This window comes from Hippocampus bargibanti, linkage group LG22 (assembly GCF_051943395.1).
Source record: "Hippocampus bargibanti isolate YZ-2025 linkage group LG22, ASM5194339v1, whole genome shotgun sequence".
Classification (NCBI taxonomy): Eukaryota; Metazoa; Chordata; class Actinopteri; order Syngnathiformes; family Syngnathidae; genus Hippocampus; species Hippocampus bargibanti.
The window spans coordinates 3,452,116-3,468,036 of NC_142755.1; the positions used below are offsets into that span (position 1 = coordinate 3,452,116).

General features: G+C 43.0%; 1 protein-coding gene across 1 annotated transcript in view; it reads left to right on the top strand.

The window, feature by feature from the left end:
- Positions 1-15,921, top strand: part of snd1 (staphylococcal nuclease and tudor domain containing 1) — an 82,635-nt gene extending 66,714 nt beyond the window's left edge. The window contains exons 19-24 of the mRNA XM_088989256.1: positions 2,728-2,851; positions 2,987-3,056; positions 3,805-3,918; positions 6,057-6,260; positions 14,389-14,433; positions 15,259-15,921. Of these exons, the coding sequence (XP_088845382.1) occupies positions 2,728-2,851; positions 2,987-3,056; positions 3,805-3,918; positions 6,057-6,260; positions 14,389-14,433; positions 15,259-15,324 (623 nt within the window). The 3' untranslated portion in view covers positions 15,325-15,921. The remainder of the gene's footprint in view (positions 1-2,727; positions 2,852-2,986; positions 3,057-3,804; positions 3,919-6,056; positions 6,261-14,388; positions 14,434-15,258) is intronic.

Below are 15,921 nucleotides of genomic sequence, written 5' to 3' on the forward strand. Positions count from 1 at the left end.
CCAAAACAAAATTGATCCTCCAAAACAAAATGGCCACCTTCCTTCATCTTTTCAGGCATTTTTTTTTTGAGCACTCAAGCCGGACGTAACTCAAATAGATAGCAAGCTAGCTAGCTAGCGAATAGATAGCTGCTAGCTAGCGAATAGATAGCAAATAGATAGCTAATAGCTATCGAATAGCTAGCTAATAGCTAGTGAATAGATAGCACCTTTCAAGACTCTCAAGGTTACTTTACAGTCACAGTATAAGCCTTCACTCAACCCGGAAGTAACTCAAATAGCTAGAAAGCGAGCTAGCTAGCTAATTGATAGCTAATAGACAGCTAGCCAGCTAGATAGAATTATGAAATGTACATATATAATCACATAATACTTCCTCGTTCAGTTTTTGACTTCAACATATATTCCATACAAAATAGAGCACTGAAGCAACTCATAATAATAATAATAATTATAATAATACATTTCATTTCTAATCGGCTTTCAAAACTCCCAAGGACACTTTACAGTCACAGGATATTTTCAAAATGATGGTTTTATTCCCTTTAGCCAACTGTGCTCTTGACCATTCCCCTCAATTGCCCTCCACCCCCTCTCTATTTTTCCCTTATTTTAATTATTCCCCTTTAATAACTCCTAAGTGCAGCTTTCTTCACACATGGCTATCTTTACACACACTTGATAAGTGATTAATTTCACATTTCGATTTTTCTCTGTCTCTCTTCGCCAACTCGCCGGCTAGCTTTGAGGGATTGTGATCCCTAATCCTCAGTTCATTGGAAGACTCTTTATCTGTTAATGTACTCATTTATCTGGCATTGTCTCATTTTCTTCCCCACATACATTATCTTCCCTTCAAAGAGCTATCGCGCCATTCCACCAACCCTCAGCCTCCACTTAGCCCCCCACCCTGTTTTTTTCCCCCCGTGGGTTTGGCCTCTCTCCGTAGGCTATATGTAATTACTGTCAGGAGGGAAACCCGCATAGATCTCTGTGACCTTGCTTACTCCAAAGACACGGACCACTCCGGGCCTATGCAACCAGGAATTAGCGACCCTAGTTTCAACCTCATTAAGGAGGTGGCGGGAGGGGGGGTTCATGCCAAATATAGCCCCATTAAGTAGTTAGCAGATCTGAATATTGTTTGCCGCATCAGCTGTTTATCAAAGACGCCAAAGTGTGGGCAGCGGCGGTAACAGAGTGTTTTGTTGACTTTTGCGTTCTAATTGAAAGACGCCAGAGAGGATCAAGCTCAGTCCGGACAATTTGCGCCGCCGAAGCAGCTTAGCAGCAATCGCGCCCCGGTCAATGTTTGATGGGCTAACATTGACTCCAGGCAGATTAATCCAGTCATGATTTAAATAAAAAAAAACACAAAATGGCACCCGTAATGCACATCCGGCAGAAGGCAGAGCGATGAAAACCTTTTAACTTGTCCAATCAATGAGAAAACAAAATAATGTGATGTATTGGATGGGGGGGGGGGGTCAATTGCTGTGACCACAACATCCTTGTTGCGTTTGCTGCCAAATGTGCCATTAGGATGAGATCTGGATGAAAGTGAGGTTACAGCTTCTTCTTTTTTGATGACATCATTGATCTTTTATTCATTGATTCATTTATTTCGAGTTTTTTGGTTAGTTAATTTATTAGTTTGTTTGTTTTTGCAGCAAAACCACCTTAGAAACAAAGTGAAAAATACGCTTAAGAAAATAGTATGTAAAAGACCCCAGACGCCATTTTGTTTGCGATTAGTCGACTTCGATGTTAATGCCAATGCGCAGGAGTAATATCGACTCGTCAATTGTTTCGACCCATTTGTGCGAATGCTATTTTTTTGTTTTTTGTTTTTTTACATCCTATTGATTTTGAATACCAACAAGTAATTATTTTTTTAAGAAAGAAAAGCATTCCAGGTTAGCATACAAAATGGCTGACCTTCCAACAGCAACAAAATCGCACTCGCGTTAAGCTAATTAGCTGTTAGCCGCAAAGCCCTCCCTCCATGTTTTGTTGACAAAACAAACCGATTATCTCGGTGAGACTCACCGTGATGGATTTGTATTTGGGACCAGACTTGACAGGACTGGACTGGACCGGAGTGAATCTCATGCGAGATAGTGAGGGGGGGTGCGTCGTAAATTGTCTTGTTAAAAGGCGGTCAACCGCGGCGACGCTTGTCAACGGCCTTTGACTGTATCAATCGCGGCTGGAATAATCACGTTAGAGCCAGCGCTCCAGGCGCAGCTATTTGCGGCCCCCGAGGTGGCGTTCGTCGCCGCTAACTCCATCGCAAATTGACGGCGAGACGTACAAGTTTGAAGCAATTTATTTATTTCTTTTTTATTTTGTGGATGATTTGTCACTCGAGTTGATTTTGCTCTCCATCTGGACGTCCTGCTGTGGCGCTCCTTCCCGCCATTTTCTCATTTACATAAATAGAAAGCGACTCCTTCGGATGTTTGCATATTTGTCAAGGCTTGTCGTCGTCTCCTCGGAAACAAATAGTTCGCCGGTGGCGACTAAATCTAACGGAAAATTTCGACGTTCCTCCCCCCCAACCCTCGCCCCGCCAAAATCATCCCGTCTGCCCTTGGCGCCGATCACCTCGTCGCTATTTCAATCACCCGCTGAGCTTAACACCAATATCAGACTGTTAATGCGTCTCGGCTGACAGTTTTTTTTTTTTTTTTTTGATCAATCGCTTGTGTGTTGACCCCCCACTAGGAGGCCAGCTGGAGACCCTGATGGACACCATGCGAGCAGATATCGCCGCCCAGCCCCCCGTGGAGGGGGCCTACGCACCACGCCGAGGCGACTTCTGCATAGCCAAGTTCGCTGATGGTGAATGGTGCGTACTTTTAATATCGTCTTCGCTATTGATGCCAGGACACCAGACATTTATTCGTATTATTTATGTATGTATATATTTATGTATTTATTTACTTATTTTTCGGCTCTATTTACCCCCACACAAACCTTCCAGGTACAGAGCCCGGGTGGAGAAAGTGGAGTCGCCGACAAAAGTGTACGTCTTCTACATCGACTACGGCAACGTGAGTGACATAAAATATTTCAAGTTGTACTTTCCTCCCCCCACCTAAAAAAAAACTCCACAATTTACAACTACCTCAACAATACGGTGTCAATAAATCCGAAAGATTGCAGGTGGTTCTGGTCCCCATTAACAGCGATAAACGGGGGATTACTGTACATCCCAAAATGTTCGTCTTTCAAGAAAACCAACATTACAAGTGACTATAAATACGTCTGTGTAAGCTCTCAGTCGTACAGGAGTGGTCCATCGATGAGAAGGTTTCTTCAGCCGTCATCTGTACAAATGTGAAGGTTTTGAAAACCTTCAAACCAAGCACATTTTGTACAAATGTGAAGGTTTTCAAAACCTTCACATTTGTACAGATGACGGCTGAAGAAACCTTCTCATCGAAGTGACTATAAAAGAAATACAAATAATATAAATAAATAAAAGCACACAGCATGAGGTGCTAATTGTCATCATTAGCAACATTTCTATTGTGAAAAGAGGGAAAGGGGGGAAGAAAATCACCCCCACTCCCACTGATAAACAGTTCTTTTGAAACCCCGCCTCCTTTCTACCTCCAAATTCTCCCTAGAAACAAGACTAATTGTCACACCTGCCATCTTTGCTGCATGTGTTGGACTTTTTGAGCAGCTCCCAAAGCTGCTTGTAACCCCCTCCCACCCATGTTGACAACCGGACCGAAAATTGTGGGAAAAGCACGCCGGGAATAATACACCCAATCCAATGTGTGTCGTTCCCAGAGAGAATATGTGCCGTGCACCCGCCTCGCCGCCATCCCGCCCGCCTTCACCACTAGAACGCTGCCGCCGCAGGCCACGGAGTACGCCTTCGCCTACATCCAAGTGCCGCAGGACGTAAGTAACCCACCGGCCTCGATTTTATTTTGCGTTCAAATAATAGCTCCTTCGTTCAAATGCGTCGTTTTCAAAGTGTTTCTGGTTAAATCGCTTTTGATTCCACAAAATGGCTCACATTGGTTCTTAACAGCTCACAAAATGTCCTCCTTGATGCTGGTTGCGTTTTGACAATAACAACAACAACACTAAAAAAACAGTTTGTATCTTGACTCCCAAACATGCGATGACTTAAGCGCCATTTTCACGGACTACGCCAAAAAAAAAACTACAAAATGTGCTTGGTCACACGTGTGTGTGTGTGTGTGTTGAGCCATTCTGTCACTCGTCCCTGGAGTGTGTATCTCCTGAAGGGTGAAGTGTCCCATCTGTTGCCGCGCTCACAGCCGTCACCTAGACCGCTAGCTCGCACAGACACACACTGGAAGCTGACAGGCCAGGTCGCCGTCCACCTTTTCGTTTTATTTTGCATTTATTTATTTTATATATATATATATATATATATATATATATATATATATATATATATATATATGTGTGTGTGTGTGTGTGTGTGTGTGTGTGTGTGTGTATGTGACTCGCCAACGCCAAGCTGTAAAATGTCTGCGATTTCTTTTCTGGTTGTGGATAGTTAGCGCCGTTCATAAACGGCACCGCTGTATTTGGAAGGTAAATAAAAACAGTCAGAGCTTTTGTAAAAATAAATAAATAAAAATAAAGTAAAAAACGCCGCTATCTTTGTTCCCGCGGCAACGCTCGCTCGGCCCAGTTAATTTACCAAAGTAGCCTGCTTGTAAAGGTGATGTACAACAAAGTCCATTTTGTTTATTTTGGAATAAAAAGCACCCGTCCGAGCCGCTTCCGTCGCATCGCTCCCGAGTTTGTAAATCAAAAGAAATGAAACTTATACGACCATCGCCACCACAATAAAAATAAGTTAATTAATTAGTGATTAAAGTAAGCGACATTTTGGGTTTTAAGAGGCCTTTCACTTTAATGTGAAAAATACTGCATACGGGAAATTGGAGTCAAAAATGAATCAGGCATCCCATCATTCACCCTCCTGCGACTCAATTTTCCTCAGATCTAAATAAATCAGAGCTAAGTTCCCCCCCAGTGATTAATTAAACAAATACCCCGCCCCTCATAAAAATCTCTTCAAAGTTGAACTCGACGGGTAAAATCAGATTTGGAGGAAAGTCTGGAAACTCACATCATTAAGTTGGCTTCCGTTTGAGCGAATTGGGCCTTCATCCAACTCACCGTCACCAATTACGTGGAGCTCAAGTGAAAAAAAACAACCCCCCACTGTTTAATCTCCCCCCCCCCTGAAAAAAAGGTGAAACAAAACCTGCTTGGCTGTAAAAAGAAATTCTTGGCACCCTGGACACTTGATTACGTACATCTCAATGAGGCCATTTTATTTTTTTCTTTCTTTTTTTTTTTGATTGACGCTGTCATTTAAGCATTTGCACATTTTAACAAGGAGCTCATTATGTTGTCCCTAATCAAGTGTCCGAGTGTGCATTCACAAACACCCCTCAACCCCCCTCGAACGACCTTCGCGTGCCCGCACGTACGCACGCGCATATCCAAGGGCAGTTTGCTAGAAGGGGGTTGCCATGGAGACAAGACCAGGGCGTAGGGGGGGGGGGGGGAGATGGATGTGCTAAAAGTGGCGATAGCACCGATTTAATATTTTTTTTCCCGTGCTCGCGTTTGTATTTGTTTTCCAGTGCCTGTTTTTAATTTCGTTGGCGTTAGCGAGTTAGCATGATTAGCCAGAGAAAAGAAAAATGTTAATTGCAAATTAAAATTAAAATGCGCTAAAGCCAAAGTGAGAACTAAAAATTGCGGGGCTCGGATATAGTTTTTTTGGGGGTATTGATGTGCTTATTGTTATCTCTTGGTAGGTGCTACCTATTTTTACCTTTTTTAGCCGTATGTAATTTTGGTTAGGTGCAACAGTGCAAGTTTTGATTCCATCTCAGGGTTTCCCGTATGTGCGCCAGCGTGGTTTTTTTCCGGGTAATCCAGGTTCTTCCCACCTTCCAAAAACACAGCGTTAGGATGCTAACTGGAACCACACTCGACATGGTTGTACATTTTCATAGAGTGGTCCGTTCCCCCCCCTGTAGGAGGACACCCGCACCGACGTGGTGGACTGCGTGTTGCGCGACATCCACAACAGCCAATGCCAGCTCAACGTGGAGTACTCGGGCGCCAGCTGCCCGCACGTCACGATCCAATTCGGCGACACCAAGGATGACGTGGGCCTCGGATTGGTCAAGGAAGGCCTGGTGATGGTGGATGTGCGTAAGGAGAAGCACCTGCAGAAGATGGTCAGTGTCACATTTCTGTATTTTTTTTTTGGGAGGGGGCGGGTGGGATTTGCAAATGAGTTCTTGAGTGTCACCGATTCGATAATGAGCCTATTTGCATCCACGTCATTATTATCACACGTCCCCAAAAAAAATGGACATGCCGCAGACGTTTTCTCCCAGTGGTGCCACATAGCTCATTGACTCTTCTGGTCATTAAGATACCTCACCCCCCCAATCCCACTCCCAACCGTCTCCTGCATATTAAGGTAAAGATAAAAAAATACACATCTACAATTAGAGCCGACAAATGGCCGCCGATAATAGTCACTCCGCCACTTAGTCGGAAATGTAAACGGGCGAACTCCGGGAGAAAATATGGCCGCCGGCGTCTTAATTGCTCGTAAAACAGCGCACGGTTATGACTGATGGGTCGGATCGATCCCACGTGTAGTAAAATGCCTCGCTTCGAACCCTTTTGCATCATTGTTTTCGACCTCTTGGCTCTAAAGAGGTGCCCGGAGGATCATCGCGTGGTCTGGAGGTAATGAACGCAAAAGGAAAACCGCTTTTATATTCTGTCCCCCCACCCACAACCCCCTATCCCTATTCCGACCTCCTTCAGCCTTATTCCGATCCGGAGCAAGCTTGCTTACGTACGTCAATGGCGGCCATTTTCTACTCATGCTCAACAACAATTAAACCGCTCGAATATTTTCCGAGTCAATCACACAGATTGGATTAGTCTTTTATTAGTCTCACAGTGGAGAAAATGACAATTCACAGCAACAAAGTGATGAAAGTAAGAGGAAAGGAAAGGAAGAAGTAGAAAAACAAAATACAGAAGCAGCTGTAAAGGCAGACATTCTCGCGCCGCCATCTTGAAGTCAAAACACCAACAAAATGGGCCCGCTAGCCATCGCTAACTCCCACGAGAGCTAATAAACACTGATCAGGTTTGTTTATTTGCGGTGTTTTTATTATTAGAGTCGATTTGCGTCGGGGGAGTGGGCCAATTTGAACCGCCCAAAAAATTAAAAGAACAATACTTCCCTCTGCTTTTCATGCAATTCAATTGTTCATCCTTAACCGCAAACTCTCTTATGACTCACTTCGGGTGACTTTCGTCATTTACTTCTCATCTTCACTCATTACCCGAATCACGGCGACGTCGTAATGCGTCGTGCTAAACATCGCGTAACAGCTGGGGGGGGGGGGTCGGCGTTTGGCCACCCTCGCTCAAGGTTATCACCGCTTGTCCGGATAAGTACGTCGGACGCTAAGTATAAACATTCCTTTTCCGAAATGACCCGTGACCTACTATGAGACTCCATGTTCCCGACGTGCCACACCAGAGGTGCGCTTGCCTCATAAAGCGCGGGATTAACGTCTAAATGCGACGCTGTCCTACAAAAATCGGGAATCAGCATGTACACTCGATAGGGTTCGTGTCCCGTACGTGTGATTAGCGTTCACGCACTGTATAGCAGATGCGGCCTGTCCTAATGTAAAGATTAATCTCGTCCGCATCTGGCGCACATCATCGTTGCGCACCTGCCGCGGCGCTGCGAGCAGATGGACGCCATTCCGTTTTTTTTTGTTGTTGTTGTTGTTGTTTTTTTCTTTATATGCAGCGGTCACACCGTTTGAAGCAGTGTGCGTTATACCTAAATTATACGAGAGGCTGAGCTCTTCAAACGCCTTGCTAGGAAAAAAAAATACAAAATAAACAATACATAAATAACAAATGAAATCAATGCCATAAATAAAATGAATAAAATAAATAGAATCAATCAAATAAATACAATAAATAAATAAAAAACAAAAATAAATAAAATGCATAAAATAAATCAAATAAAAATAAATACATACAAGTGTAAATAAATTATAAATTATGTAAATATATATAATAAATAAATTACAATATAAATAAATTAGTACCATTAATGAAATAAAACAAAAACTAATAAACAAAATCAATACACTAAATCAAGTAAATGTAAATTAATGATCAAATATATACATCTATAAAATAAATAAAATATATGAATAAAATGAATGCAATAAAATGCAATAAATGAAATAAATAAAATATGTACAATAAATACAGTAAAATAAAAATAAATACAAACGTAAATAAACTATAAATTATGTAAATACATATAATAAATAAATTACAATATAAATACAATTTCTTTCATAAATGAAATAAATAAAATAAAACAAAAACGAATAAACAAAATCAATAAACCAAATCAAATAAATGTAAATAAGTAATAAAATATACACATCTATATAATAAATAAAATATAATAAATAAAATGAATAAAATAAATGAAAATAAATAAAATACATACAAGAAATATATACAATGAATCAAATCAAGGAAATAAAAATAAATAAAACAATACAAATGTAAATAAATAATAGAAATATATATATATAATACATATTCGCTGACGAAGCCTCTTGGATAGGAGGCGAAACGTCCGAAACCTTCACTTTTGTACAGATGACGGCTGAAGAAACCTTCTCATCGATATAATACATATACAATACAATATGATAAAAAGTAAAAATGTAAATCAATCTCGTCTAGGGATATCTGCGTGTGCGAGCAATTCAGCCATCCGCGCGTATTGATTGACATGCTAATTTAGCCGACCCGAGGAGCCTCGCTACATTCGCGGTGCCGTGTTGGAAGCCAATTAAAAAAATATATATATTCGCAAATAGGAAACGTGGGCTAATTTGGTCCATCTGAGGCTTCAGAGCTTACCTCTTACAATTAATGGAAAGCCATCAATCATCAACAATGTGACCAAAACGAAGGCCTCTTGACTTTCAAATGCACTCAAAAAAAAGTAAAAATACAAATCTGGGTGAGTTATGTCAATATGTGCAATCAATATCGAAAGTTAATTAGATTTGATAGTGTTTGCGACCACGTTGCCATCGATCAACACCATTATTGCGATGATCGCCCAGATTTGGAAACCACGTTCGGGCATATCATCGATCCGCTCGATCACGCTGCTGACTGCTGTTTTTATTTTGAAAATTCTATTTGCTTCCCGTAGATTAAATTCCAACTGTTAGCGCGCATTGATTTTTCGTCAGGGGGTTGTGGGAACGCATCGACATGGAAAAGGGAGAAAAAAAACTTGCTGTGACCCAAACTTGATAAGCCAAATAAGAGCCCAAAACTTTTTTTTTTAATATATGAAGTCAACTGGGCAACTGGAGTTGTTTTTTTAATTTATTTTTAAAACCCTACCGGAGACAGACATAATGAATCCACTCACAGAGTGGATATACTGAGCTATCCTTAAATTGTCTTGTCACCGTTGACACTGCTAGCATCGAAAGACGCGTGTTATCAATAACGTTTTTAGTCTCGAAATTCAACAGCGGAGATTACAACTAAAGTAAAACTCAGATAAAAGGAAAATAGACACACAATGGATAGTTAAAAAAAATAATAGCGCCGTTTGTTGGCAAGCTAGTCGTTCCCTCGCTAGTCATAGCACCTGCTGTTTCCGCTAGCATCTGCTTGGTTACATTTTATTTGTGTTATGGCGTTTTATATGTAATTACTTTTACGGCCAATGTCGCACTGCGCGGCCACGCAATTTCTTTTAGCGCCTCGTAAAAGTGCCCGTGACAAATTCTGTCTCTTGACTCCCTTGACCACTGCCAGCGCAAACAAAAGTTCATTAGCGCTACAAGCTAATGATTCGCTCCTCGCTAATTGCCAATCCAATACAAAGACGCAGTGGCCCTTTGTGTCAATGATCGTCAATCACGTGGAACTAAAGACCCCTCTGGGTCGAGGAGGGGTGCTATTCCAAGCGTACACATATAGATTTGATCAAGACAAATCATCCAAATGTGTGAATATGTCTATTAAGAAGTCTGCTAGTTGGCATAGCATTAGCAAGATGCGCCTTGGGAAATGTCACATATTCACACTTAGCCCCCTGCGTTTCGCTATCATGTGTAAATAGCTTTGAGGGGTTTGGAGAAGGGGCATGGAGGGTGTCCCTTCTCCACCCGCCATTTTGTCCGACTCCAATTTTGAGGTCTTGGCACGGCCTCACTGCGCTAATGGCTGGTGGCAGGACGCAACGACTGAGCAGGAGGGTGGGGGTGTTGAGCGTATGTGTGGAATCCATACAGGAAATGAGAGGAAAATGGTGGCGCGCGTACGCCGGGATGCCTCCGGGGATCCGTTCCATTAATCACAGCTGGAATGTGCTGCTTTGTCACGTGGGAATTAGTATCTTTTTATCAAGCAGGTTGGCGCTCCCAGAATGAAAGAAGTCAGCTTTGCTTTTTAATTGAGTATTTTACTTAATTTTACTCGTATTGGCTACCATTGTTAGGTTTTTATAATATTTATAAAAGCAGTTTTGGGCTGATAATGTTGTCGTTGTCCTGGGACTGACTTTCTTCCTCTCTCATTGGATGAATTGGTTTTACTGTTATTTCTCTATACATTCTATTCTTCTATTGACGTGAACATTGTATTCCATATCTGAGGATCTTTGTAAAATTGCTTTTTTGTCACCTTCTTTTCAACTTATTCAAATTAATTTCCCAAAGTACCCCCAACTTGTTGTGTCTTATCGCCACCTGTTGCTTCGCCATTGACTATAATGTCCCGACAACCTCGTGAAACCCCTCCAATTAAATTGAAATTAAATTTAAGGTTTATGTGGATCATGACCGCCACCCATCTGACCGACACCCAGCCCACCATGTCATCTATAAATGGCTTTTAGCTGTTTCCGGAACGCCAATTGACAGGCTTTCAGGTCGCTGCCCTCGCTGTTCAACCTCTGTGCTTGTCACAGCCCATCGAGACACCCGCCTCCCCTCACCCATTCCGTCACCAAATACACACAAGCGCGTCATGGATGTCAGACAGCATGACCGCTTTCTACCGATGGCTCAATACGTAATTTGCAATCCTGAGTTAGAGACCTGAAAGGGTTGGAGCGGGATGGGGTGGGGGTGGGGGGGGGGGGGGCTTTTAATGGATATTTTCTGCTTGCCTGCTATTGACTGCTCACACTCGCATACATAGTCCCACTCTGTCCCCAAAGACCCTCGGTTAGACATGATGGGCATCTAGAAGTGAAACGTATAGCGGAGGTGGGGGGGAGGGGGTGTTACTGAAGGTGCATCGGTGTGAAAAGCAGCATTAAATACGACAAAGTTAAAGTTGAGAAAATCTAAAGTAAAAGTGGGATGGGAGGGAGGGTGGAGCACATCAACTTGTACTTGTAAAAATGTCGTGTAAATGACCCCCAGGTTATAGTTTGGGCACTTCTGGTGTACAGCTTCTTCTATTTTTACAACTTTGGAAGGGAAAGAGGGGTTAAAAATGGATATAGCGGCATGTAAAATTGCCTGCCTTCCATATTTGTGTGTTTTTATTTTCACGATGGCCTTGAGGTGGAGGAAATAGTCTCGAATGTTCCCTCTCATACCCCCCCGCCCTTCGTGTGAGCACATGCTGGTGGGGCTTGTCATGGCACATTCCCAGCAGAGCGCCTGATCCCCACCAACAGCCTCGCTGGGAGGAAAACCGAGGCCCCGTCAGGGCACCTCAAATACTAAAGTTACAAAAATAAAATAATATATAGGACAAAAAAAAGAAGCACAACAAGCTCAATGTGGTTTATGATGCAAAACGGCAGCCCGGTTCGTCCCTTAATTAAAATGGAGGTTGTAACACATCGCTGTGGTCAGCTGATCTCAAAATATTCGCCTGAGGACGCTTCTTCTTCTTTTTTCTTCTTCTTCTTCTGGCCCAAATCACCGCCGCAGGCCCCTCGCTATTAATGTGGCCGTCTTTGTGACTGACAGGCCTCTCTCCCGGGGAGCGCCGACAACAACCTACCTCCAAGCCATTTCATCTCCAGTTCTTGTCAGTCGGACACTCACAACAATGGAGAGCGACGATTAAATTAAAAAAAGAAAACAGGGAATGGGAGATAGCCATGGCTAGCGTCAGGGTTTTATTTTATTCGGTTGGTTGGAGATCGACTGCTCATGTCTGGCCGCCATAGCTTCTGATCATCATCGCCGTTAATGAGCGAGGCCCGACATGCGACATTGTTCCCTTCACGGCCGAGTGGCTTCCCAGCGCCGCGACTTTGATTAGTCACTGACCGAATCTGCTTTCACATATTGCTTTTCTTCTTTTCGCCGCCATGTTTTTTTTTTCAAGCAGGACGCAGCAAGATCGCACGGAAGCCGCGGCCGACAACTTGTCACTTGCCGGAACGCCAAAGCGCGTCGGCTAGTTTTAAATTTGAAGCTAATCACTCTACGTCTTTGACAACATGGCCGCTAAGCGACGACGTGGCGTTGGATCATTTCCGTGATACAAAATAACATATTTTCACGTAATTAGCGATCAAATGCTGTTAGCAACAAATTAAGAAAAAGAAAAAATAATATAAATGCTCCAAAGTTAGCAGAAGACAAGTCGTTGACATCGTTAGCAACATATTTTATTAACAAAAAAAGGGGGAAAAAATCAATATAAATGCTACAAATTTAAGTTAGCCGTTACACAAACACGTCGTCTGTCTTCATTTCAAAATAAAATGTCGCCGATGCATTCATGTCCATCTGTTCAGGGTCGACAATTTATTTGGAATGTGGCCTTTTCACTACATCGACGCCATCTTTGTTGTCACTGTAGTTAGCTTGACTGTTAGCACATCAAGCTAACTGGATACTCGAGAAGGAAAAAAAAAGATTAAACTGTCCGTACCTGGCTAATCCGAGGTCTACTCATGTAGTTCGCCGCGCGCAACATGTCGTAACTCAGCGATTGAACTTCACAGTTTGTCGTCAATCAACACTCGTCATTGCTACTTTCTTGTTAGCTAGCTTCCGCTAAAAACTATCTGAAGGGCAGAGTCACAAAAGATAATTCCGATAAAATTCCCACATACGTTCTTTTCAGATTAGCTATTCTTTTAGCACCTCTTGGTCAATTTCGCTTGCTTGAAAAAACTAGGCGGGGGGTGTGTAGGCTTGGGGGGGGGGGTTGTCCGCCGCGGGATTTCTCCCGAGCTGTCGTCAACCGCAAGGCCATCCTTGACGTTTGCCGGCGGCGAGATCATCAGCGCTTATTGTGCTTGCGTCGCTCTTTTCTTTTACGGCGACATCTGGCCCCGGTGACGCTCCAACCCCCCCAAGCCCCAGCACCCCCTAACCCCACCCCAAATCTCTTTTACTTCTCTTTGACGGATGACTCGCGCAGCACTCGAGTTCGAGTACAAGAGCGCCAGATGTTACCGACCGTGTCGAGCATACAAGCGCCGCCGATGCATCTGCCGCCATAATAAGACTCCCCGACGCCTCCATTAAGTGGGAGCGGGAATTTTGGCATTGCGGGGTTAGTTTTGTCCAATTTTGGGGTTAGGCGGGGGGGCTTCTCTGTCCGCGAATATGTCCTCAAAACAAACAAGCTGATGCGGGAAGTCTAACAACCGGCAATCGTGTTAAGTGTTGTTCCCTGCTAGCCTGCCTCTTTGCGATGAAGGACACGTCTGCTCAAAGGCTAACGCGCTAACCCGCACCCCACCTCCTCTCCCCCACCCCCTTTATTTTTCCTCCCTATTACTCATGAGCGCTTCATTGAGCGAGGCTAAAAGGCTGCTCTAGCAGAAGCAGTCAATATGCTCCACACCGCTTCATCTTCTTTATCTTCGTCTTTTATTCCCGCTCTTACAAACAATTCCTTTCACGCTAAACGGTTGCGGCGGCGCGGGAACGCCGCGCTCCCGCCGCGCATCGTAATTAGAAATATTCTGAGAGCTTTGTGTACATGCAGGAGTTATTAAAAAAGAGGGGGCTTGTAGGGGGGGTTGGGTGGTTGAATTAAATGTTTGTATTTTGTCATTTGAACGCACCTCGGCTCTGTTAGCGTCGCTAATGGCAACCAATTCGGAGACAGCGGCTAGTGTTCGAATTTAATCGTGTGCGATATTTGATTGCGATCCAACACGACACCTCTGGACTTGAGAATTGGGGAGGGGGCAATCTATGTGCTCAATTATTAATTATGATGGACTTTGAACAAAGTTTTGCTAATCTCATGCTTTTTTATTTTGTCCTCACGCAGGTCAAGGAATACCTGAACTGTCAAGAATCCGCCAAGAGTGCCAGGGTGAGTCCGGCTTGCTTGTATTTACTTTTTAGAGTGGTGACGACGCTAACATGCTACAGCTAATCACTGTCACAAATAAATAACTCAGTAAAAAAATAAATAAATAAATAAATGAGTAAATAAATTAATACATCCTTATCAGAAAGCCTTTAATTAAAGTATTGCATTTACCAAATAAATGACAGAAGACAGTACAACTGGACTGGACTGTACAGTTTCATAAAAAAAGAACTGTACAGAGTGCAAAGTGGCTGCCTTTACAGCAGCTCCTGTATTTTATTTTTGCTGCTGTCAAATGTAAATGTCTCCACTGTGAGACAAAACGACTCATGAATCGAACCTAAGAGACAACCACTCGCTTCTAAGGCGCTGGCTGCCATTTTGTTTTCCTTTTGTTGACTTCCAAAACTCGCAAGTCTCGCCGCCTCCTCCTCCTGGCTGCTGTCGCCCGGTGCTAGACGGAGGCGGGGCGCTCGCCCACTTTGCTTTGGGGTTGTCGCCTAGCGTGGCGGGGGAGCGCTAGACCATGCTGGGAGAGGAAATAAGGAAGAATAAAATAAGAAAAAAAGGAGAGAGACATGCACGCGACAAATGGCTCATTGATTCCTCCTCTAATAACTGGCGCTAATTATCGCAGGTGCTAATTAGCTACGAATCACAGCGTTAACAGCCAAGTAGCCTGAAAAAAAAACACATCCGACAAAAAAATATATATACATTTAATGAAGTTACCATTGCACCTCTCCAAATTCTTTGCGCAAATGTCGTTACTATGTGTGTGTGAAATGATTTATTGAAAGTTAACTTGTTGTTGTTTTCCACCAGCTCAACATTTGGCGCTACGGAGACTTCCGCGCCGACGACGCTGACGAATTCGGCTATCGGCGCTAACGTTGACACGGGGGGGAAAAAATACACATTTTCACGCACCCAAAAAAAAAAAAAAAATCCAATAAATGCCATTCCGAAGACCAACTTGGACATATGGGGTGGAGGAGGGGGGGGGGGATAATGGTGGAAGCGTGTGACTGACTGGACAGAATTAAAAAAATAATAATAATAATAATGACAAAAAAAGAGCGGCCCTTAAAAAAATTGCTCTTTTTTAAAAACATTGTGAACATCATGGCATGCTCGTGTGCGATTTAATAATTCCGAGGTTTTTGAGCGACAGCCTCTCTTCCAATTGCTTTTCGTAATATTATGATGATGATAATTTTCCCTTATCAAACATCCGTGTCGATGAATTTAGCGACGGGAAAAAAAGGGACAAAAAAGGGTGACTTTTTTTTTTTTTTTGTCTAAATGGTATGCTGCACCGGTGATGTTTCTGTCATGGAAAGTCTAGCGCCAGGTAGGCGGCGCTCTCACGTCTTTTCGTCTGTAAAGATTCCAAAATATGTCACGGCAACGGCGGCCATCTTTTCATGTCTGACATTTATCTTCCTCGCTTCGATTTGAAAAAGCTCAATAAAATCAACAAAGTGA